This window comes from Neomonachus schauinslandi, chromosome X, assembly GCF_002201575.2.
Source record: "Neomonachus schauinslandi chromosome X, ASM220157v2, whole genome shotgun sequence".
Taxonomy (NCBI): Eukaryota; Metazoa; Chordata; class Mammalia; order Carnivora; family Phocidae; genus Neomonachus; species Neomonachus schauinslandi.
In genome coordinates this window covers 93,613,781-93,640,277 of record NC_058419.1, presented here as the reverse complement: position 1 = coordinate 93,640,277, position 26,497 = coordinate 93,613,781, and the positions used below count along the sequence as shown (strand labels likewise).

Here is a 26,497-nt window from a genome sequence, read left to right as displayed (position 1 = left end):
CTGGGTTGGCGGGGTCTGTTTCCCTAGTCAAGGTTCACAAGGCTGAAATCAAGGTGTTGGCTGGCTGCACTCCCGTTGGAAGGCTTTGCAAAGATTTGGCTTCCAGGCTCACTTTGGTAGACAGAATCTGATTCCTTATGGTTGTAGGAACGAGACTTCTGAATCCTTATTTGCTGTTAGCTAAGAGCCAGCCTTAGCTCCAAGAATCCTTTCTCTCTGGTCCTTGCCTATTGATGGCTATATCTCAGAGCCTTCTTAGTGTGTCAGATCTTTCTCACATTTGGAATCTGACTTCCCGTTCTGTAGCATTGAAGCATCAAAGGTCTGACTTCCTCCTCCTCTTCCTGATTTTAAGGTCCCCGCGATTACTTTGGGTCCACCTAGATCATCTAGGACAACCTCTCTATTTTAAGGTCAGCTTATTAGTAACTTTAATTCCATTAGCAAAGTGCAATCAGCAGTACCAAGCATTTGGTGGAATAATGAAGGGACAGGAACTTTGAAGAGACATCTTTTAGAATTCAGAATAGCACGATTACCACCTCTATTTCCAACATAAGTAATGATACATGTCTGTGGAGCACTTGAGATGTATCCAGAAATAATTTAACCCATTCAAGCATTTTGTTTTGGTACATTAGATCTTAGATTTGATATATTCCATAAGTATTTGGATGTAGTTTGTAGCTAATCCAGTAGCCCTTGCTTCTCAACAGATGACCCAGCCACTTGGGAGCAAATCTGAGATATACATGCTCTAGGCTTTCCTTTCAGTGAATAATTTGCTCCAAGGGTAACATTTTCACTTTTTTTTTCCCCACTTGTGGAACTGTGTTTCATATATAATTTAATTTTTTGTCTTTTATATTTAGAAGTAGCATTTCAGAGTAATTGCTGGTGGGGAACATATTGACATATTTTTCTGGGGTGGTTTTTTGAAATTTAGGATCCAGTTATTAATTTCTAAGTCCACTTAGTTGCTGAATCACATGTATATGATTCTTAGGGCTAGAAATCTCTAGTTGATTCTCAGCTGCTTTTCTTCAGCCACCACATCTGACTTGTCACCAATCTTGCTGTTTCGCAGTGGCCCAAGAATCTATGTTTCTTTTCACCCCTTGCCCCCATCCCTGATATACATCTTCATCATCTCCTATTCTATCTATTGCAATAACTTCCTAATTGGCCTGCCTCTGGTTTCTCCTTTGTCCATATGATGCTCCAGAGATTATATCATCCAGCCTGAGCTTTAGAAAAACTGAGAGTTCATTCCAGCTCCTTAACATGACATTCAAAGATTTCCATTTTATGACCCAATCCTACCTTTCAACCTCTTTTCCATTACAATCCTCTGTAGACCGTGGTAGTTGAACACCACTGTACCAACACTTCTATAAGCCATGTTCAGAGAATGAGAAATAGGCCTGTGCAACTGGGATAAAGGGTTTGTGTAGTCATTGCAAGCAGGGTGTTTAAAAATGGGCATGGTTGTTCAAAGATCCTTCTTTTCCACCTTCAACATTCAGTTGATTATGAAATCCAGGCAAGCCCTTCTAATTTCTATATTTTTAATTTATCTCTACTTCCTATATTTTTAATTTATCTCTTCATTTCCCCAGCATGGGTCCTGTCATCTCTCTTCTGGACTATTGCCATGGCCAAACCTGTCTCTTTGTTCCATTTGCTCTTTACTCTAAGCCGGTCGTCATATTACATCAAGGTATCATTCTAAAACAGTCTAATTTTGGCCCTTTTGTAATTCAAAACCTTCTTTCTTTCCCCATTGTTTCCACTGAAGAGTAGTTGCACACTAATGCAGTGTTAAGAACTTGAGCCCTAGACCAGACTGCTTGGGATGGGATCCTGGCTCTATCACTTACGAGCTATGTGATATGAGACATGTCGTTCTATTGCTCTAAGTGTCAATTTCCTCATCTATAAAATGAGCATAATAATGTTTACACAGGGTCGTTATGTGGATAAAAATATATGAAGTATGACGAGCAATTAGCAAGTAACTGGTATATAGTATATATTCAAGTAATAGGTAACCATTATAATCATCATAAAATACTGGAGACATTGAGATAGACTCTATAAATGACTGGCTATTTTTTACTCAACTAGGGATTTTTGAGAGTTAATTATTTGGCTAAATAACTGAATTTCAATGCTCTCCCCTTTTCCCTTGAGCAGACAGCTAAGGATCGTAACTGGTGAGTGGTTTTTTGAAGAAAAGGCAAAGCGTTTCAAGCAAGTCAATGTTCTGGGCACTGATGTAGTCCGACAGTCCATCTTAAGAAGAAGTCCAGGTAATTAAAGCAATGATTTGGTTTCAAAACTGTCTTACTCTTCATTTTGGTGGGCTCCATAATTTCCCTATATATGTTGCAAATGAACATAGTTGAATTTCCTGAATCCCTTAGGTCATTTCAAAACTCAGTAGAATGAAATCTAAGTCAGCAATTCATACAAGGAAGAGGAAGTCAGTAGAAAATAAAATCCACAGTGATTTTCCATATATCTGACACACTAAGATTTTCAAAGGAGGCATTTATCTTCATCACAGATAGTTCTTTCCCTGAATGCATTTCCAGTATTTTACTAGACATTTAAGAAAGTAACATAAAACAGATGAATTAAATGATTCACATTGTGAAAGCATTCCTTGATTTTTCAACACGAATGTATTTCAATAAAATTGCTTTTAAATGTTCCTTTTACTAACCCAGTGGTTTTCAACCAAGCGATAATACTGTGTCCCATGCCCTCCTCCCTCAAGCCAGGGGAGCATTTAGAAACGCAACAACCAGATTGCAATGCCTGAACAGCATTTAGTGGGCAGGAGCCGGAGTGCTAAATGGCCTGAATCGCTCAGGACCTTTTCACTCAATACTGTCACCCAAAGCAAGTAACACCCCCCCTTGAGCCTGCTATTTGGTGCATTCAAACGACAGTTTAATTGGTTAAATATCGAGTGAAACTTGTGTTTAGGAGCCTGTTTCTCACGTAGAGCGTAGTAAAGGCGGGGCAAGCATCTTCTGGCCTGTTCCTAGGGCGCCTCATCTTTCATATCCAGAGACAAATGCCCTTGTTTTTAAGTCCGGAAGGTGGAGCTGGGAGGCTTGGGACTGATTCCAGTGTCACTTTTGGGTGTGGCCCTAGCAAGGAAGGGCTTTCCCACATGGGTAAGATCAGGTCTGATGCCATAGGGGGACAGAATGGAGTAGAGTTAGAATGAAGCAGTTAGTTCTGGCTGCTTTCCCCACTCAAACCTCAGCACCTTTTGGAATGTAGACTCCCTCAAGTCATGAGGTATAGACACAGTGGCTCACCGTCACAGGGAATCTGGTTTATGCACTCAGAATTTGGGTATTATTAGAATCCCGTCTCTAGGGATTTCGAGTTCTCATGAACCCAGGCTCCTCCACCCTAAAAATATCTGTAGAGGGATGATGTATCCTTCCTCCATCATCGTCATCCCTAAAAAGCTTATCTCAGCAAACCTCCCACTGATGAGTCCTGATCTTCGTCTTCCTTTAACTCCGGAACACTCAGCAGATTAGAAATAACTGTGTGACTAGGAGTCTGGATGGGAATGTCATTGCCAATTATTATAGACTTCTTTGTCCCGTGCTAACGTAGGAAAGTGAATGAAGAATAGAAAATTGCTCTCATTTCTGGCCATTTTGTACGGAACTTTGTCTTCTGATTGTTTTTAATGAGGAACTGAAGAAATACAAAGTCAAGAGCAACCCCGCCGGGACCCAGAAAAGACAGACACTTCACCTTCTGCTGGGCAAAAGGCCGGTCGTGACGGACCCAGAAGAAAAGGGTAAGACACACCTTTTCCAAGGGAATAGTTGATCTTTATTCCGGAAACCTCTGAAATGAAGACTCCATAGTTTTTCAAGTTGGTTGTCACTTCAGTGACCCAGAGAAGGTCAACATAACTGACCAAGGCAACATTCTCCTGTCATTTCCCTCAGGAAATGCAGTTTTACTTACTTTTGGTCTTAAATAATTAAAGGTCCCCTTGGACCTGAACCTGTAAATGTTTTTATTTCATTTGACATATCTGGTCTCGCACTGAATGGCTCTCATTGCTTCAAGGTAGAAGCTTTCATGTCAGGGCCAGTCTTGTCTATAAAGATGTGACAACTGGCTTGGTTGTAGAATGTCACCACCCTCCCTCAACCTGAGTGCTGATATAGGGAATATCCAAATGAAAGATTTATTAATTGGGCTTAAAACTTAATGTCCCCTGTTTAAAATGTGAGCTTCCTTAAGGAAGAAATCACGCTTGGCTACCTCAGTAACTTAATTAAGAAAAGACTCGTCTCAGGTACAAAGAATCAGAATGTGAGGCGCAGAGGGAAGCAAGATTCAGGGAAGCACTAGGAACCTGGGTGCATTGGGGCTTCCTCAAGGGAGGAAAGAGGCCCCCAGAGTGCAGGCGGAAAGGACCAAAAGGCCAACTTCTGCTTCCCAGCTCTGCATTTTTCAGCTCTTGATTTCTCAGGCAACTGTTGGTCTGTTCTGTGGCTTAGGTAGTGAGGATTCTAATATCCACCAAGGCACTGCATGATTCTTTCTAGGTAGCATTGCTTTGTTCTCTCAGCCGGAAGCAGTGTCAGAGTGCTAGTACTAAGCCTTTCTCTGGCTCTAGAGAAAGTCTGATTTGGTTTGGTTTTTGTTTTTGTTCTTAGAATTGTGAACTGTGAGTGCGAGTGAAGCCTAAATATTCTGTAACTCAGACACTCATGACTAACTGTGTCTTCATTAATTAGCAGAGATGAATGTGAGAGAGAGCCTGGAGTGACTGACCATACATCCCACGTGTCGGTCCTTCCTCCCAGGTTGAATCCATTTGTCGCCCTTCAGAGCTCCCACAAGGCCGTGTGCCTGTGGATCACTCATTACTTTGTAGTCTGATGCCACACCCCCGTTCCCCAGCCCCAGCACACACTTAACTATGAGCTCCCTTAGTGCTGGACTTGTGGCTTTGTTTTTTCTTTCTTTCTTTTCGTGCTACAGCCTCCGACATGGTGCCTGGCTCATCGAAAATATTCAGTGGCTTGATTGAGCAAGCCACTCAGAGCCCACAAGTGCTTGTAGGAGCTGTAATTTGCAGACCCTAGCCCAGGCTTCACTGCGTAGGTCACAGAATGATGACCTTGGAGCCAGGAGACAAGAAGTAACCCACCAGCACAATGAATTGTATACACTCTGAATTAAAAACAGTCACAGCACTGGACTGCAGCCTGCGGGAACTCAAAACTGAGATCTGATGGATCTGTCTTCAACGACTATAACAGCTAGTTGGGTAGAAAAGGTTCACGCCTGGAAAGTTAATATGTATAGAAGAAGTTCGGGAAAGTGTAAGATGACAATATGAGCTACCCGAAAGCCTTTCTAAATGAAGATGAGGTGCTAATTCACTATAAGAGAGATCATACAGCAATAAATAAGTAAATCTTACATAAGGGGCTCAGATAATCAGTGTTGGGAAGTCACAGAGGCCATTGGGAAAGACATCAAATTGTAAGTGTGACTAGATGGGGACCTTGAAAGATGGGCGGGGGTCCAGCATAGCAAAAGGTGGGAAAGAGTGATTCCACACGGAAGAAACAGCTTAAGTAGAAGAATGGGTGTGGGGTCATGTGCAAGGAGGTTCTGAGAGCAGCACAGATTGAAATTATATTAAGTGCTGTTCTCACCAAAAAATGTAATTTTCCAGTTAGATTGAAGCTTCTGACACTTTGACAAGACACTCTTGATATATCTTTGAAACAGAGACGTCTTGGCAGCTTCTATTAAGATTGTCCCTGTACCTTTGGAATACGGTTTTCCCCCCAGAAAACTAGAATATAAGGTAAATGAACTGCCTTCTCCCAATGCTGTCACAACAAGAATATAGCTTTGGTTCTTTACTAAAGCATATTTGAAAACCCCCATGTTTTGGGCACTCAGTAGCCTGGATCGTGACTCAGATCTCAGTTCCTGAAAAGCTATTTTTGTTCAAGTTCTAAATAATTTAGTAAAATGGCAACAGAGTCGGATTTCATCCTACATGAGACACTCCATTGTTCAAGCTTCACTCCCACGGGGAGAAATGTCATGAAAGATAGAAAGATGGTTTCCACCACCTGGGTTTAGTCATTCATTCCGCAAGAATTGATTGGGTTCTCCTGTGTGCCAGGCATCACTCTCGGCTCAGGGGAGCTGGTAGGAAACCAGCAGGGCAGAGTTGTTGTTCTCATGGAGCTGTAGTCTAATCAGTGGCCACCTCAGTTTGTCCCAGAGGATCATTTTAGCTCCCCTCTCTAAGCAAGGGGAGTTCAGGCTCCCTATTCTTAGCATCCCTGAATACAGGCTCAACCCAGGCGATGTTTCTCCATTCTCAGGTGACAGTGGGGAGTTCCAAAGCTGATGGTCCTTTCCCTAGCGGGGATAGAGGCCTGGTCTACCAGCAAGTGGTATGGCCTTGGGAGAATATGATAATGGCCTCTACCCTCAGCCTTGCCAGCATACTGCAGAGGCACTGGGAACTCCCCAGAACCTCTCAGCCCCAAGGCCGCTTTATTGAAGAATTATTTACTGTTGAGAATATTAGAAACGATATTCCTTTTTTTTTTTTTTTTTTTTAAGAATTCTTGAAAGGATATTTTAAAATGTCTTTTCTCTTATTTTAAGTATAGACCTATTTATATAATTTCAGATTTCTTCTGAGCAAGTTCAGATCAGCAACCAGAGGAGAAATCATAACTCCAAAAACGGAAAGTGGGCGGAGCTACAGCTTGGACTTAGACAGCCAAAACTTTCGGAGTTTAAAGTCAGTCCCTGGTTCGGACAGGTAAGGCACATACAGATTGGATAATGGTAGAGCCTGAGAAGAAGGTTGATGTATTTCCATTCAAACAGTGCTTCTAGGTACCTGTAAAATATTGATGGGTATTAAAGAGGGCACGCATTGAATGGAGCACTGGGTGTTATACGCAAACAATGAATCATGGAACATTACATCAAAAACTAATGATGTGATGTATGGTGATTAACATAACATAATAAAATAAAAATTAAAAAAAATATTACCTCTTGGAGAACTCCCAACATAATATGAAAAGACAGGAGGGTATTTTTTTTAATTGAAATGGAAAGCACTTACCCTTCTGGAATTACAGCTATCAGAATCATCTGTGTAACCTGTAGGGATGAGACTTGATGTTTTGGGACTTAGGGCTGCGGTGTGAATGGAGGTGTACAGGGAAAATAAATTCTTCTCATTGATTTCTTGATCTTCTTTCTGCTTAAGGTCTGAAAAAGCTCGGAGCATGTATCTCCTTGCAGCTTTTAAAAAAATTATTAATAATTTCATCACTTGAATTGCCCCAGAGAATTTCCATAAATTCCACTTCTTTCTAGTTCCACCTCGTCTAACTCGTCCACAATGGGGCCAAGTGAGAATTGCCTATGCACAGAGTTATCACCTTGTCAAGAAAAGCAAAAAGAAAGGGTAGCCAAGAGCATAGTCATTTCATATCAGGCTGGATTTTCTTTATCCTGTTGGGGCATAAGTCAAGGCCTATTTTTGCGATGAATGTATTATCAAAGGCCATGAGGAGAAAAAAGATCTACCCTCATGTTTCACTGGTTTGTCCAAATGTTGACTCCCTTTTGTTTTCTTGGAGCTGCAGTAATTCTGCAAAGCCAAGGAGTGAAGCCTCCTCAGGTTATGCAAGCAGAATTGAATTCTCCTCTGTAATTTATTTTAGAATATGGAACACCAAATCCCCCTAGAGAGGACTCTTTTTTGACTATTCATTTTTTTCCCCATGGTGACTCTCCATACCTGCTGCTTTTTTCTCTATAGCGTTGCTGCAGAGTATTGCACTTTATGTAAAACCACACAGAAAAAAAATAAGGAAGTAGAAAATAAATCATTTATCACCCACTATCGAAAGATCATCACTATATTCAGTATTTTTTTGAATTTTCAAGAATATAGGTATACTTCCTTTATGATTAAAAAAAAAAAAAATTCAAACCCTGGTTGCTTTTGTCCTTGAAATAGTTTCCTTTGACTGACCTTGGGGTAGCCACATGCCAAGTTCCACAGAATCTTTCTATAAAAGTCTCATTTTTGTTTTTGGTTGTTGTTGAACTCCTGACTCTCAGACAGTGCTCCAAATTATTTAGAGATGATAAGCAACTAGTTTAGTGTTGCTATCTTTGCCCAGCCTCTTGGGGACTCCATGGATGAGCCATGTTGGCAAAGACTTCAAGCTAGCTCTTCAGAGGGGCAATATATATAAAAAGAGGAAAGATAGAATTCTTGTAAAAAATTTTTTAAAAATCTCCTGACCCAACCAACAGGTTATTCCATTTTCAATTAATTAGTCTTCAGGTCACTCAACAAGAATAAGGGGCATGCTCTCTAGTATCACAGTGCTTTTGCTGTTCTTCCAGAATCCACCTGCCTGGGTTTATTTCTCGTGTGTTATCTACTGCTGGGTGTAAATAATCATTAAGTTATAAAGCCATATGGACCTGTTCCACCAAACACTGGTGTATTGACCCAGGATTTTCTTGTTCTTGTTGTAAACTGAAAGGAGGCAAAGTAGCCTTGATCTTTTAAATCGTAAGTACCTGAAATGGTTTCTAGATCAGAATATAGTAGTCAGAGATGCTTTGGCTTAAGCATGCCAAGAACAGTGTTTTCCCATTAAGAAAGAGGAGGAAAAAAAGCTGTTTGGGAGATCAGTAGAGCAAAATGTTCTTTTCCTAGAACGTGCATTTATCAAAGTGATGACTCATTAATGGACTGCCACAGTGAGATGAGTTAGAGCATCCCAAAATTATTCCTTAGAAAGTTGGGCAGGAAGTAGCCCATCTTTTCTCAACTCTCATCACCAAAAGACATTAGCTCCTTTTTGTTTGCTTGAAGCTGTAGTAATTCCGCAAAGCCAGTAAAACTGGCAGGCTTTCTTTTCTCCTTAGGTTTTGCAAGCAAAACTGCATTCTCTCCCGTAACTCCTTTTCGAATATGGAACACCAATTTCCCTGAAGAGATTCTAAAACCCAGTCTCTTTTGTCTAGTACCTGAGCCAGCTTAGCAATGAATTCTCCTTTCTCCTCCACAATGCCTATTTCTTCATGGTTCATTGCTCTTTTTCTGGGGCAGCCGGCCTTGGGCATTCTTGTTTAAAACTCCTGTCATACCAGAGTGGAAATGATGTTTTACCAGATGCCTGCTTGACTTTCTTTTTAGGAGTTGGAAAGCAGGGGGAAAGTATGAATGGGTTAGGCAAGGCCCAGCAGCCTCCCAGAAGAGCATGGCAAATGGCTCTTCCCTTGTTGCTAGGGACTTGACAGATGAGGCAGAGGAGACGTTTTGTTAAAGGAATATGCACGTAAGCTATAGTTAATAACAAAATGCCCTCAGGGCAGTGATACCTAATCCCTTTTACATGGTGATGAGTTGTCAGTGCGGTCTGATTTGTGAGATATCTACCTGAAGTCCTGCTCACCCAGAAACAAACCCTCAGACAAGGATTCATTAAGTGACTGGTTTATTACTAAAATGATTCCAGGAGAAACCAGTACAGGAGGAATGGAAGCAGAATAAAGAAGGGAAAGAACCCAAGCAATGCGCTATCTCAGGTGAGGCCTGAATGTGAAAACTCAGCTTGATCCTGCAAGGAATTCTGGATTATAAAGAGTGTCTCTGAGTTTTTCCATTTTGAGGAGCTGGACCATTGCCCTCCTCTACCAATTAGTCATTGACTGTGGATTCCTTTGGATAGGGTTTCCAGATTTAGGGAATAAAGATACAGGATGGATGCCCAGGTAAATCTGAATTTGAAAAGTTGACATCCAGAGAGCCTGGGTGGCTCAGTCGGTTCAGCGTCTGCCTTCAGCTCAGGTCATGATCCCAGGGTCCTGGGATCGAGCCCCCGAGCCCTGCATCAGGCTCCTTGCTCAGCGGGGAGCCTGCTTCTCCCTCTCCTTCTGCCTGCCACTCTGCCTGCTTGTGCGCACTCTCTCTCTCTGTCAAATAAATAAATAAAATCTTTAAAAAATAAGTAAGTAAATAAATAAGTTGACCCCTGTGAAATATTATTTTCATTTATATACTATATAAATATTAGTATATTTTTATACTAAAAAGTATTCATTGTTTATCTGAAATTCAAACTTAACTGGGAGTTCTGTATTTTATTTGACAACTCTAACCATGAGTGTCAGGGGAGACCGACTCCAAAGCATATCTAGGCCCCTGTGCTAAAGGGCAAATCTTTGAAGGCCATAGGTGCAAGTCATTAGCGGGAAAGCACTCCGAAGCTGGACATGTGCATGCAGAGCTGGTACGAGTGATCTGACCGGATCTGGGGGGACATCAACAATGTTCCCTAAAAAAATAAAGGAAAAATGGAACTTTGAAGTTAAAATTCACTCTGTTCAGTAAAAAATGGATGAAGGATGATGCTGTTTCTTAGCAGCATTTCTGTCATCACATTGGAGAATATGGCAAGCATATCAGATTCACAAGAGTGTTTACTTAGACTGTGACCATATCAGTGGGAGTAACATGAGGTCCGGAGTTGCCATACATGTCTTCAGCTAGAAACTTCTGTTTATACCTCACATCATCCCTTTTTACTCATCCTTTGCCCACCATACACACCTACCTTGATTTGGGTTCCCCCAGAACAGACCCTGAAATAAGGATTCAAGAGCAGGTGATTTATTTAGGATGTGGTCTTGGAAACCCAAGGGGCGTGGGGAAGTGATCCAGGGAAGGAAAGGAAGCCAAAAAGAGGGTGTCATTAAGCCAGTTACCTCTGTGGGCAACCAGAGCTCAACCTCAGTGGACAACTGTCGGAAACAGTGTACAACACACCTCAGAATTATCCAGTCATGAGACTGGGAATCCGGGGTATGTATACACCAGCTCCCTGTTAATCACTGGTTGAGGACTAATTCTAGGGCACCAACTCTCTGGCACTTGGGACTTGTTCTGCACACAGGCACTCCATGCTCTGGTGATGCAAAAAAGTCTTCGGGCATAGGGTTGTGGGTGTTCCCGGTAAGCAGGATTCTGCGGGTAGAGATGAGGGCTGAGGGGAAACAGGTGGGGGCGCTGCTGTCTGCTACAGCATCCCTCCCAAACCACTCTCGTCCCTCCTCCAAAGGTGCAGTTTGTTAGACCACCAGTTGCTCCACCCCTGATTTCTGTTTACTTTATAGACGTGTGACTTTCCCTTTTATACTGACAGTAATGTTAGGAGTTAGAGAGACTTGGTAGTTCAGCCAGACTCCTGATGTTATACTTTGGTTGGATCACAGCTGGGTTCTTGACTTGCCTCATTCTTGTGGTCAAATGATTGTAAGCCCAAAGACACCTCCTTGCTATCTTATCTGTTTCTCCAGTCTTTTCCCAAAGATTCACTGCCCTAACGTGTTCTGTTTCAATGAACTAAACTTAACACATTTCTCTCCTCCAGTATAATAATTCTTTTTCACTCAGGTGTATTGTGTGATATGTACTTTCTCAGGGTCACTAAGATACAATAATGGCCTTTCTTCTTCACTGAAGAGTAGAGGTATATGACTTGCTCATCTATGAATTTTATTTATACAGATAAATTCAACATATGGTTCTGTCCACATTATTGACTTAGTACTGTATTCCAAATGGTAATTAAATGTGGAAGTGTTTAGACCATGATACCATTCTACCCCTTCACGAACTTCTCAAACTTTGTCAGGGAAGATTGGGACAACCAAATAATTTCAAGACAATACTGTATCATGTTAAAAAGATGTTCTGTGGCTATGGAAAAACCAGAGAGAGGCGTTTATCCTTTCAGAGGATTCAGGGAAGCTTCATGGAGATGACCTCTAAGCAGTTTTAAGGGACAAGGAGGACTTGGCCAGGTGAACAAAGAATGAAACAGAGGAACAGAACACAAGGAACAAGCAGGGGGAGGAGCAGAGGGAGAGGGAGAAGGACAAGCAGACTCCCCACTGAGCGTGGAGCCCGATGTGGCGCTCAATCCCAGGACCCTGGGATCATGACCTGAGCCGAAGGCAGACGCTTAACGACTGAGCCACCCAGGCGCCCTATTTTTGTTTTTCTGACTGACTTATTTCACTGAGCATTATACCCTCTAGGTCCATCTCTGTTGTCACAAATGACAAGATCTCATTCTTTTTTATGGCTGAATAATATCCCATTGTGTACATACCACATCTTTTTTATCCTTTCATCTATCAGTGGTCATTGGGGCTGCTTCCATGTCTTGGCTATTGTAAATAATGCTGCAGTACACATAAGGGTGCATATGTCTTTTTGACTTAGTGTTTTTATTTTCTTTGGGTAAATACCCAGTAGTGGAATTACTGAATCATACGGTAGTTCAGCTTTTAATTTTTTGAGGAACCTCCATACTGTTTTCCACGGTGGCTGCACCTATTTACATTTCACCAATAGTGCACGAGGGTTCCCTTTTCTCCACATCCTCACCAACTCTTGCTATTTCTTGTCTTTTTGATTCTAGCAGTTCTGACAGATCTGAGGTGAGATCTCATTGTGGTTTTGATTTGCATTTCTCTGAGGATGAGTGATGGTGAGCATCTTTTCATGTGTCTGTTGACCATCTGTATGTCTTCTTTGTGAAGATGTCTATTCAGGTCCTCTGCCCAAAAAGTAGCTCTTTCTTAATTGACCTTTACACTTGTTGAATTTAGACTTGAGGAAGGCTTTATCCTCTTCCTATTTAAGTGGCAAAGATGTATGTATTTCATGTCATGTTTTATATAACATCTAAAAGATTTGGCATCCAAATATTTATGATATTCTGCTTCATTAGGCTAAATCTTTTTTAGTCTAACAAACTGAAACAACCAGCTGAGAGGAAAATATTTCTGAGAAGCTCACAGTAAATATCAGGGACAAATGTGAAATTATATGTCATTTTTGAGATAATGATTCCAGCAACAATTTCCAGTAGCTGACTTATAGTCATAAGAATTTTTTTCTTATTACAGGATAGCCTTTTGAATGTCATCACCACAATTAATCAACTTCTGCCAGAGCTTCTACATAAGTAGGACTTTTGGTTCCAGCAAAGCCGATCCATGATGCGGACTTTTTCAAAACCACCTGGGTCAAGGAGAACCTTTAGGACAGGCCCAAGCAGTATATCTGCCTGAGTCCCTTTGGATCATAACTTCTTGGCTCATTTCTGAGAGATTCATGTCTATCCTTTCTTTTTTTCAAGGAGATTTTACCTAAAATAGTAGGGAGAGAGATCTTTGTGGTAACATTGTTCTGAGAGTAGAGAACTTACTGTCATAGCACAGCATTACTGGGTAGGTCTCTAAAGCCTTTCTACGTAGGACTTTTGAGATGAGCAAAATCACTTGGATGGTTTAACTGTTGACAAGTGTAGAAGTGTAGCCCCTCAGGGAGGAGGGCTCAGGAAATTTACCAAGGAGCTTATAATTTCAAATTCTATCAATTTACTTAATCACAAAACTTTACATTCTCTTGTGATCAGAATCAAGACACAATCCTAGACCCCTCCTAAGCAATCTACAGTTAATTCAGAGTGCCATCTCTAGCAGAAGAAGCCAGAGACTGCTACCTAGGGGCACCTGGGTGGCTCAGTCAGTTAAGCGTCTGCCTTCGGCTCGGTTCATGATCCCGGGGTCCTGGGATCGAGTCCCACATCGGGCTCCCTGCTCAGCGGGGAGTCTGCTTCTCCCTCTGACCCTCCCCCTTCTCATGCTTTCTCTTTCTCTCTCTCTCAAATAAAGAAATGAAACAAAGAATGCTACCCAGAGATTTTTAGTTCTCTTAATCAGATTCCAAGAAACTAACTCCCAGCTCTCTGATCCTTGGATTATTTTCTGCATGATAGCGCCTTCTATCAATGTAGAACCTGCCTGGTTGTATCAGTTTGATCTTAGTGAAATGCTGAGTAAGCATTATGAGCAACTGGAATGAGTACAAGCTTTGGGTAAGCAGGCAGGTCTCAGTTTTTATCGTGACTTTACTACATACTAACTGTGTGAGAGCGTGGTAGTGGTGGTGTGTGTTGTGTGTGGACACAGACACATGTGTGAATTTATGGAATAATTGCTTAACCTCTCCAAGACTCAGTTTTCTCATCTTTAAAAGAAGACTATTGGTATTTTTTTTTTAAGATTTTTTTTATTTATTCATGAGAGATAGAGAGAGAGAGAGGCAGAGGCAGAGGGAGAAGCAGGCTCCCCGCGGAGCAGGGAGCCCGATGCGGGACTCGATCCCAGGACCCTGGGATCATGACCTGAGCTGAAGGCAGACGCTTAACTGACTGAGCCACCCAGGCGTCCCAGACTATTGGTATTTTTTAACAGGGAATTTGGAGAATGGAGAGTGTCAAACGCCTAGAAAATACTCAGTAAACGTAGCTTCTGTTTGCATAATTATGGAGGGTGGTGGTAGCTAGTCGTATCAGGGCATATTTGATTTGAGTTCAGTGGCTTCTCTGGCGCACAGTCTTGAAAAACTTACGAGCTGTAGTTGATAGCTGTGGTGATCAATGCCAGTTCTTTCTCCTGCCAGATTTGTCTTCCAGTAATGTCATGTGCACAGTCAGACATTCTTTAAAAAAAAAAAAAAAAACCCTTTCTCTGTTCTTTTGCATATCTTTTGATTGGCTCGACTGTAAGTTCTAATCACTATTAACTATCATTGTGAGGCTTTAAACAGTAAAATGTTTATTATCATAGATGCACTTATAACTTATTAAATAGTAAATAAAAGAGGGAAATTCACAAAGCCTTCTATTTTACCACTTAGTGTATTTTGTACTCACCAAGGATAAAGAATAAAATAGAAAAAACACTTCTCTTAAACTCTACTTTATCGACACTTACTTATGAAACTCCATGTAATGAGAAAATTGTGTTCACCTCAAGGACAGGAGCTATTTTTTTTATTAATCATTATTGAATGGGATTGAATCAGTGTTAGCAAACAAAGTGAGCCAAGCCCATTTACCAAATGTCATTATTTTTACGCCACATTTATTAAATGTGCACCATGAGTCAGGCACTGAAACAACACAGAGAAATACAACATAATTTCCACTCTTTGATTAAACATGTACTGAGTGCTTCCTTTGTACCAATGCAATATGAAGGTAGTGGAGTTATCATGGTAAATATGAACTCTGTCCCCAGGGAGTTTAGGTTGAAAAGAAGCACCAAGGCCCACATATGTGGATCACGTGGGGAGCCAAATAAGACATCCTGTAGTCAAGGACTACACAGTTTGGCAAAGACTGTAAGTCAATAAGAATTGAGCAGAGCAGAGGTTGACAAGGCTTGCAAATGTCAGGAAAGTCCTGATGGCGGAGGCTGGACTTCAGCTGGGCCCTGAAAGGTGGGGAAGATTTGGATAAACAGGGAGTGGCAAATAGAGCATATCAGGGGGAGAGAACGTGAGCAAAAGCCTTAGAGGTAGATGCAGAAGCAGGAGCCACGAGTGTAGTGAGTTGAGAGGACAGCAAGGACCCTGTCCGGGCTGAGAGAATGCTGGTGAAGAGTGGGAAATAAAGGTGGAAAGGTAGGGCCAAGCTCAATTACAAAAACCCTGGAGTCAGACAGATGGGGTTGAACCTAGTGAGTCTTCGAGGAAGAAAGCGACATGGTAGCTGCTCATCTTGTTAAAGTCAGAATATTCTTTCTCTCATTTAGGGGAAGCAGTGGTTCATCAGATCTGAATGACCAGGAAGCTGGCCCCGCAACCCCGAAGAGTAGCCGGAGCAGCGGTGTGACCCCCGTCACTCAGAGGTCACCAGCCCCAAGCACATACAGTGTGACCTCAGTCAGCATTAGAGTAAGTACCCAAATGGGAAAGGACCCCCAGCTTCTGAGGCTTGACCTCACCATGAATCATGGCCCGGTTGGGTTTGAGTTCTCTGTATCTCGAAGCGTGCTGTTTATGCTATTTAGTTGTAGAAATGTCTTTATCAGGACTGAACCTCCTACATCCTTAGCTCCTGGTGGGAAGCCAGAAGTGTGAAGCAAAGGGAAGGAGCAGGTTCAAAGGTGGTGGTTATATGGTTTAAACAAAGCAGAAATCATGTTTAGAAGTCTCTGCTTTTGATCCTCCATGTTATTTGTCAAGATATTCAGAAGTTGACTGTACTAGACATTTTCCAGACTGATTTAAATCGGGAAAAGTAGAGTCTTGAAATTTTTTAATAGTTTTTCGTTCTATAAAACTGCTAAAATTCAGGATCAACACGTAACGAACACTTAAATTGCATTATACATAAAATATATATGAATGTGGAAGTTGTCCTTTTGAACGAATGAGCATCTAGATATTTTGGTTAAGCAGGAAACTCCATACATGTAGCTGACATCTATATTTAAGAAGTCTTGGTCCTAGTCAGGCAAAGATTGTAGTAAGTGAAAGGTTTCGCCATGCAGGAGTCTGTAGCAAGGTGCCCCTTCGGGCAGGGACAGCATCGATATTCAGCAGGTACACATACAGGGAAGGCTGTTCCAATTACTTATGGCTGGCCTCCATCTTCAATGGTTAGTGCCCTTGTTCAACCAGCGTCTAAAATATTTTTAATGCCCCCGGAGAAACAGCGAGCGCTAAGACTCTGAAGTGGGAACATGCCTGGTATGTTCAAGGAAGAACAAGAAGGCCACTATGGCTGTTGTGAGTGAATAGAGGGAGGAGGACTAGGAAGTGAGCTCAGAGAGGTAACAGGACCAGACTACTATATGCATTTTGACATTTAGTTGGAATAAGGTGAGGACAGTTGGAGGGTTTTGAGCAGGTGTGGCTTTTCTTTTTTGTCATTTTTTGGTCATTTTTTTTTGTTTTTCTGTTTTTATTAAGTTTTTTTTAAAACTCCAGCATAGTTAACATACAGTGTAGTATTAGTTTCAGGTGTACAAGACAGTGATTCAACAATTCTGATCATCACCCAGTGCTCATCATGATAAGTGTACTCCTTAATCCAAAATATATAAAGAACTTATACAACTCAACAGCCAAAAACCAAAAAATCCAATTGAAAAATGGGCAGAGGATGTGGCTTCTCTTTACACGGGACCTGGGGGCTGTGCTGAGAAGCATTTGTAGGGGAAACAGTGGAGAAGCCGGGAGGCCAGTTAGGATGCCATTGTCTTTTTTTTTTTTTTAAGATTTTATTTATTTATTTGAGAGAGAGAATGAGAGAGAGAGAGGACATGAGAGGGGGGAGGGTCAGAGGGAGAAGCAGACTCCCCGCCGAGCAGGGAGCCCGATGTGGGACTCGATCCCGGGACTCCAGGATCATGACCTGAGCCGAAGGCAGTCGCTTAACCAACTGAGCCACCCAGGCACCCAGGATGCCATTGTCTTACTGCAGGTGAGAAACTAGGCTTTGGAACAAGGAGATAGAAGGGGAGGTTGTGAATGCTGTGCACTGTTGGTGGGAGTGCGAATTGGTACAACCATTGTGGAAAACATTATGGAGGTTTCTCAAAAAAATTAAGCGTAGAACTACCATATGATCCAGTAATTCCACTACTGGGTGTTTACCCAAAGAAAACCAAAACACTAAATTCAAGAAGGTATCTGCACCCCTATGTATATTGTATCATTATTTACAATAGCCAAGATATGGAAGCGACCCCAATGTCCACTGATAGATGAATGGATAAAGAAGATGTGGTATGGGCGCCTGGGTGGCTCAGTTGGTTAAGCGACTGCCTTCGGCTCAGGTCATGATCCTGGAGTCCCGGGATCGAGTCCCACATCGGGCTCCCTGCTCGGCAGGGAGTCTGCTTCTCCCTCTGACCCTCCCCTGTCTCATGCTCTCTCTCTCTATCTCATTCTCTCTCTCAAATAAATAAATAAAATCTTTAAAAAAAAAAAAAAAAGATGTGGTATGTATACACACACACACACACACACACAATGGAATATTGCTTAGCCATAAAAAAGAATGAGATCATAGCACTTGTGACAACACTAGATGGACTTAGAGGGTATTATGCTAAGGGAAGTAAGTCAGACAGAGAAAGACAAATACCATATAACTTCACTTACATGTGGAATATAAAAGTCAAAATAAATGAACAAACTGGGACAAAACCAGAAACAGACTCGTGTATATTAGAGAACAGAGGGGTGGTTGCCAGAGGAGAGGGGAATGAGGGGATGGGTGAAATAGATGAAGGGGGTTAAGACGTACAAACTTCCAGTTATAAAATAAATAAGTCATGGAGATGAAAAGTAGAGGATAGGGAATAGAGTCAATAATATTGTAATAACATTGTATGCTGACAGATGGTGACCACACTTATTGTGGTGAGCATTGCATACTGTATACAATTGTTGAATCACTATGTTATCTACCTGAAACTAATATTCTCTGTGAACTTCAATAAAACTAGTCAATATCTACATACTGAATATAAAAACTAAATATTTATTTAAAATATCAACTCTTCCTATAATGCAACTTCAGAAAAATAAATCACGAACTTAAAAAAAAAGCAGAGGCTATGAGCAGATTCTATATAAATATTTTTAAGGAAAAGCCAAAATGCATTCAGACAGATTGAATAATAATAGAAGATTTCTTTCAATACTTATAGTCTGAATTGTACTTGCTGATAAGGTAAAAGGCATAATTAAAATTTCATAAATATTTATACCAAGCTCAGCAAGTGGTACTGTTCAATAGCCAGAAAAGTGCATGGATAGTTGATGATTACCCTTACTTCTTGGCAACCTAACAAGGAATGATATTCAAAATATTTAGTAACTGATATGGCTGAGGCACTGAGCAATCAGCCGGACTCTGGCCCAAGGCTGGGGCAGTATCCTGGGGGCCCTTCTATGCCATGTGTTAACCTGGATTGTGGATCATGGTCTTCTGTTAAATGGGGGTAGAGGAGGTAGGGGGTGGTTGAGGAAACAGGGTGTTGAGAGTGGGGATAAACATAGGACCAAACAGAGTACTAAGCTTGAGTATTACTCTGGGGATGTGAAGCTAGCCAGATTCTTATATAGAGTTCATGTAAGATTGGAAGTACTTATATCATCTTTCTTGCCAACCATTTGGAGAACACACACAATTTTGTGAATGAAGAATTATTTTGAACTTTTGTGCTACTTAACAAACCTCTTGGTATAGATTTTATAGAGCAATTATTGATAGTAAGCTTTAGAGTTATATGGACTCCTGATGAGGATCCCCCCCAAATGTCAACTAGCTCCTAAAGAGAAATACAACACAAATATGGTTATACTGAAGTATATTCATATGGGAGCCTTTTAAAGTAAATTACAGTCATTATAATGTTTTTTTTTTTCATTTTTACTTTGTGAGAAGGAACATGGTTTTGAAAATTCCGTGGATTTGGCTGCCATTGAAAGCACGTACGAGGACCTCCCAAAGAGTCATCGCAGAAACGTTTCTGGTACACCTTCCATCGCAGTGTCTGAGATCTCCCTCTCCTCAGGTAGGTATTTACAGCATGATTACTCTTTTTTTTTTTAAATGACTAAATCATTTGAAATTAACTGCCTTGTGTGACATTAAATGAATGTTTCATGTTTTAGAAAATAACCGTTTGTTCTTTGACCCATCATGTACGCCCGTTCCATAAGAACAGCTTAAATGTGGACCCAGGTAATGAATGCCCTGAGCCTCTTGCATTCATGCAAAATCCATTTATTAAGTGTATACACTTGTCAGTCATCACCACCACTGTTCAGAGCTATACCAAACGTCAGTACAGGAGTGTAGGAAATATAATTGGTTCATTTGATGGAAAGATACAGGCACTTTCCCAGAATTCAAGGAAATGATAGTTCATTTGACATGGTGGTCATAAATGCCCTATATCCAGACAGATTAATTATCCTGTGGTTTAAATAAAAAGTTATTTGCAAGCAGCATTAAGGTATTAATAACAACCCTTTTCGTTTGTATGGTACATTCAAATACGGTATATCATTTCACTTCTTCACAACAACAACCCTGGGAAGCAGGTATTATTTGTGTTGTAATTTTATTACCTATAAATAAGAAAATTCTTTAGAGAAATTTGCCATAGTTATGAAGCTTATGTCCCCTGCGTCGAATTAAAATCATGACAAAACCCTCAACAAGAGAAAGGTAACTTACCTAATGATATTTGCATAAAGCCTGAGGCTGTATTCTGTATGCTGAGTTGGGGAGTCTTTCTGGTCAGGAAACTCCCAAAGCATTTTCTAAATATATGTAGTTATTGTTGCATTTTGTTCAGGATGACAAGATTGGTTCTCCCGTTAAAAGAAAAATTTTAAACTAATATAGAAGCCCACCTCATAGATCGTTTTGCTACTACTTCTAGTCAACAGCTCCTGTTTATTGAGTACATACTCTGTGTCAGGCACTGTCCTAAGTACTTCTGCATTATTTAATTTACCATTTCAAACTCAAGTATGTGATTGCTCTCTTTAATGTTTCTCATTATAAGCAACTGTATCTCAGTAGGACTTTGATATAGAACTGTTCTGTGTAAGTAACCTGTGTCTTAGTAAGTTGTCCACAGCATGACTGAGTTGTGCATTGTTCTTCAAATTATGTTTTTAAAAGCAAGATGTTCCTCTGATGAAAGAATGTTCTGGTGCCCAGAGAAATAGAACTTCTTCTCAGTTTACCTATAGCCGCTCCCTTTTCGTATGAAAGAAAGTTGCTATATCATTTAATAGCATTTTATGTCAGATATGAAAACACAGTGAATTCTCTAAGTATATAAATCAAGAATGATTCACGCTTTATTTTTTTCTATGGGCTCATTATATTTTAAGGCCCCATTCAATGAGAGTTTTTCAGTCTATGAGAAAAACAGGAAACTTAGTTTAAAAATTTGCATTTTACAATAGAACATTTAGCTTCCTTTAATCAAAGATGAAATGAACACACTGTTGGTAATGCAATTCAAGAAAATTTCAAAACACTAAGAAAAAAGAGAAGCACGTTAGTATAAACAGCATGAAGTTATTGACTCTGACTGTTGCTTTCATGACACCCTATGCCCTGTGCCTAGAAAGAATGGGAATAAAGATAAAACATTTGCAATGAAAACTGAAATCTTCTAACAAAATAAGCTGATTCATATCTCTCCTCTCTTCATTCCTCCAGACCGGAGTCGATCTGAGTTAGATCTGACTGGGTCCTTTCCAGAAGACTTAGAGAATACTGCAAACATAAGAAGCAAGTCTGTCCCTGGGGCTTTAGACAAAGACTTGGTAAGTTGGATGTGGAAGAAAGTCTAATGATCATGAGGAAAGGGCACAGTCTTGTTCCAAACCTTTCCACGTTTAGATGAGAATAAAGTAAAGATACAGGATAATCCATTGCTATTAGTCTTCACATTCAATATATAAAAACAACTAAAGAATGACTTAGAAAAGCTAACTGGTAATCAGGATAATGAGTGAAGATTTTCACTAAAAAAAAAATACCTGTTGGGAATTTCAGTTCCTGGCTTAACATCATTTAATCTAAACCTGGAAAGTGAAAGATCCCAACATTTCCTAAACCAAATATTACTAGACTTAGCTGACTGTATAGCTTATATGAACATTTCTATGTCTGAAGTTACCCCTAATAAACTACCTTCTTAACAAACTAAATTATGTGAAAATTAATGTTTATGTGAACTCATTTATGAAATTAGAAGGTTGAGTTAGATTATTTTTAAGGTTCCTCCCAGTTCTAATATCTTGATTCTGATTTCTGTAATTGCTATAATGCAATTTGAACTCCTTAGAAGAAAGATATAAGACACATGTTAAATGACATTAATGTAATTTTCCTAAGCAAGCCAGGAAACTTAGTTCTAAAACTCAGTGTTATTTACTAGAGTAAAGAAACCTGGGAAGTATTTTTTAAATCCACCACAGAAAGCAGGGGTGGGGGAGGGCTATAAGATCGAATGGTTTCAAAGCTTACTTCTGTTCAACCTTTAAAGAACAGCTAATTCCAATGTTATTAAACTGTTCCTGAGAACTCAATAACTGACATTAAAAATGCACTAGAGGGAATCAACAGCAAATTAGAATATGCAGAAGAACAAATCAACAATCTGGAAGACAGGGTAATGGAAAGCAATCAAGCTGAACAGCAAAAAGAAAAAAGAATAATACAAAATGATAATAAATAGCTTATGGGAACTCAGCACTATCATTAAGCATAATAACATTTACATTATAGGGATCCCAGAAGAAAAAGAGAGAAAAGGGGGCAGGAAACTTATTTAAAGAAATAATAGCTGAAAGCTTACCCAATCTGGGCAAGGAAACACACAACCAAATACAAAAGGCACAGAGAGTCTCCAATAAAATCAACCCAAGGAAGTCCACATCAAGACACATAATAATTAAAATGGCAAAAAATAGTGATAAAGACAGAATTTTAAAAGCAGCAAGAGAAAATACTTAAATACAAGGGAAACACCATGAGTCTATCACCTGAGTTTTTATCAGAAACTTTCCAGGTCAGAAGGAAGTGGCATGATATATTCAAAGTGCTGGAAGGGAAAAAAAAAAAAAAAAAAACTACAACCAAGAATACCTAGCAGAGTTATTCAGAATTGAAAAAGAGATAGTTTCCTAGATAAGCAAAAGTTACAGGACTTCAACACTAAAACTGTATCAGGAAAAAATAGAAGATTTGAATAGACCATTTAGTGGCAATGAAATTGAATCAGTAATCAAAAAACTCCCAACAAACAAAAGTCCAGAACTAGATGGTTTCACAGGTGAATTCTACCAAATATTTAAAGAAGAGTTCATACCTATTCATCTCAAAATTTCCAAAAAATAGAAGAGGAGGAAAACTTTCAGATTCATTCTGTAAGGCCAGCATTATGCTGATATCAAAACTAGATAAAGACATGATGAAGAAATAAAACTGTAGGCCAATATCTCTGCTGAACATAGATGCAGAAATCCTCAATAAAATATTAGTAAACTGAATCCAACAATACATTTAAAAAATCATCTGCGGGGTGCCTGGGTGGCTCAGTCTTTAAGCGTCTGCTTTCAGCTCAGGTCATGATCCCAGGGTCCTGGGATGGAGCCCCGCACTGGGCTCCCTCCTGGGCAGGAAGCCTGCTTCTCCCTCTCCCGCTCCCCCTGCTTGTGTTCCCTCTCTTGCTGTCTCTCTCTCTGTCAAATAAATAAGTAAAATATTTAAAAAATAAAATAAAAATCTTTCGCCACCATCAAGTGGGATTTATTCCAGGGATGCAAGGGTGGTTCAGTATTCACAAATCAATGAACATGATACATCACATTTACAAGAGAAGGGAAAAAAATATGATCATCTCAGTAGATGTAGAAAAAGCATTTGACAAAGTACAATATCCATTCATAATAAAAACTGAACTAAGGGGGGTTAGAGGGAACATATCTCAACATAAAGGCCATTTATGAAAAAACTTAGAGCTAACATCAGCCTGAGAACTTTTCCTCCAAGATCAGGAACAAGACAAGGATGTCCACTCTCACCACTTTTATTCAACATAGTACTGGAAGCCCTAGCCACAGCAATCAGACAACATAAAGAAACAGAAGGCATCCAAATTGGTAAGGAAGAAGTAAAACTTGCACTATTTGCAAATGACATGATACTGTATATAGAAAACCCTAAAGACTCCACCAAAAAACTATTAGAACTGATAAATGAATTCAGTAAAGTCACAAGATATAAAATTAATACACAAAAATCTGTTGCATTTCTGTACACTAATAATGAAGTAGCAAAAAGAGAAATGAAGAAAATGATCCCGTTTGCAATTGCACCAAAAAGAATAAAATACGTAGAAATAAACTTAACCAAAAAGGTGAAAGACATATACTCTGAAAACTTATATAAACAGTGATGAAAGAACCTGAAGAGGACATAAGCTAATGGAAAGATATTCAATGCTTATGCATTGGAAGAACATATATTGTTAAAATGTCCCTACTACCCAAAGTAATCTACAGATTTAATGCAATCCCTATCAAAATACCAACAACATTTTTCACTAGAACTAGAACAAATAACCCTAAAATTCATATGGAACCACCAAAGACCCCAAATAGCCAAAGCAATCTTGAAAAAGAAGAACAAAGCTGGAGGCATCACAATCCCAGGTTTCAAGCTATACTTCAAAGCTGTAATAATCAAAACAGTATGGTACTGGCACAAAAATATTCACAGAGATCAATGGAACAGAATAGAGAGCCCAGAAATAAATCCATGCTTATATGGTCAATTAATCTATTACAAAGGAGGCAAGAATATGCAGGGGGAAAAGACAGTCTTTCCAAGAAATGATGCGGGAAAACTCGACAACAACATGCAAAAGAATGAAACTGGACTACTTTCTTACAGCATACATAACAATAAACTCAAAAGGGATGAAAGGCCTAAATGTGAGACCGGAAACCATAAAACTTCTAGTAGAAAACATACGGTAATTTTTTCACATCAGCTGTAGAAACATTTTTCTGGATGTGTCTCCTCCAGCAAAGGAAACAAAAGTAAAATTAAACTATTGGGACCACACCAAAATAACAAGCTTTTGTCCCACAAAGGAAACCATCAACCAAAAAAAAAAAAAAAAAAAAAAACTATTTGCAAATGATTTATCCATTAAGGGGTTAATATCCAAAATATGTAATGAACTTATACAACTCAACACTGAGGAAAAAACAATCCAATTAAACAGTGAGCAGAGGACCTTAATAAATATTTTTTCCAAAGAAGACATACAGATTGTCAACAGACACTTGAAAAGATGCTCAACATCACTAAGCATCAGAGAAAGGCAAATTAAAACCACAATCTGCTATTACTTTACACCTGTCAGAATGGCTAAAATCAAAAAGACAAGAAATAACAAGTGTTGATGAAGATGTGGAGAAAAAGGAACCCTCATGCACTGTTGGTGGGAATGCAAATTGATGAAGCGCCTGTGGAAAACAGTATGACAGGTCCTCAAAAATTTAAAAATGGAATCATCATCTAATCCAGTAATTCCACTATTGGGTATTTATCTAAATAAAACAAAAACATTAATTTGAAAAGATATATGCACCCCTATATTTATCACTGCACTATTTGCAATAGCCAAGCTATTGAAGCAGTCTAAGTGTGCATCCATAGATGAGTAGATAAAGAAGATGTGGTATATATATACAACGGAACAGTACTCAGCCTTAAAGAAGAATGAAATCTTGCCATTTGCAACAGCATGGATGGACCCAGAGGGTATAAATCTACATGAAATAAGTCTGAGAAAGACAAATACCTTATGATTTCACTTATATGTGAAATCTAAAAAGAAATGAATAAACAAACAAAAAGCATAAGTAGACCTATAAATACAGAGAACAACCTGGTTATTGCCAGAGCAGACGGGGTGGAGGGGGGATGGATGAAATAAAGGGGATTAAGAGTACACTTAACTTGCTGAGCACTGAGAAATACTTGGAATTGTTGAATCATTATATCATATACCTTAAACTAATATAACACTGTATGTTAGTTATACTTAATTTAAAAAGATATTGAATTAAATGGGACGCCTGGGTGGCTCAGTTGGTTAAGCATCTGACTCTTGATTTCGGCTCAGGTCATGATCTCAGGGTTGTGAGATTGAGCCCTGCATCAAGCTTCATGCTGACCAGGGAGTCTGCTTGAGATTCTCTCTCTCCCTCTGCCCCTCCCCCCCCACACACTTGCATGTGTGTGCTCTCTTTCTCAAACAAATCTAAAAGCAAAGGATATTAAATTAGTAATTTAAAATCTTCCCCTAAAGAAATGCTGAGGGATAAATTGCTTCATTGGTGAAGTCTATCACATATTTGAAAATGAAATAATATCAATTCTTCATAAACTTACTCAGAAAATTACTTCCCAACTCATTTTGTGAAGCCAGCATTACCTTGACACCAAAGCTAGAGAAAGACATTGTAAGAAAGGAAAACTACAGAATAATATCCATTATGAATACAGATGGAAAAACCATTTATAAAGTATTAGAAAACTAAGTCCAGTAACAAAAAAGGATTGCACGCCATAACCAAGTGGGATTTATTCCATAGATGCAAGATTGATTTAGCATTTAAAAAATAAATTACTGTAATACAGCATATCAATATAATAAAAGACAATAACCATATCATCTCAATAGATGCAGAAAAAGCATTTGACAAAATTCAACACCTATAATAAAACTCGAAAAAATAGGAGTGAACTTTCTTAGTCTAATAAAGGGCATCTACAAAATTCCTACAGTTAACATCATACATGATGGCAAAAAAAAAAAAAAAAAAATGCTTTCCCCCCCAGTGCAGGAACAAGGCGGAAAGATTATCACCTTCATCATTTCTTTTAAGATTTTATTTATTTATTTGACAGAGAGAGAGACAGCGAGAGCAGGA

The 26,497-nt window shown here is 39.6% G+C and overlaps 1 protein-coding gene across 2 annotated transcripts in view; it reads left to right on the top strand.

Annotated features, from left to right (window-relative positions):
• SYTL5 (synaptotagmin like 5) overlaps positions 1 to 26,497 on the top strand; it is a 104,057-nt gene that overhangs the window by 44,961 nt on the left and 32,599 nt on the right. For both annotated transcript variants that reach the window (XM_021681674.1, XM_021681664.1), the window contains exons 3-8: positions 2,197 to 2,312; positions 3,727 to 3,835; positions 6,722 to 6,856; positions 15,751 to 15,892; positions 19,401 to 19,530; positions 21,201 to 21,307. In XM_021681674.1, coding sequence (XP_021537349.1) covers positions 2,197 to 2,312; positions 3,727 to 3,835; positions 6,722 to 6,856; positions 15,751 to 15,892; positions 19,401 to 19,530; positions 21,201 to 21,307 — 739 coding nt within the window. The remainder of the gene's footprint in view (positions 1 to 2,196; positions 2,313 to 3,726; positions 3,836 to 6,721; positions 6,857 to 15,750; positions 15,893 to 19,400; positions 19,531 to 21,200; positions 21,308 to 26,497) is intronic.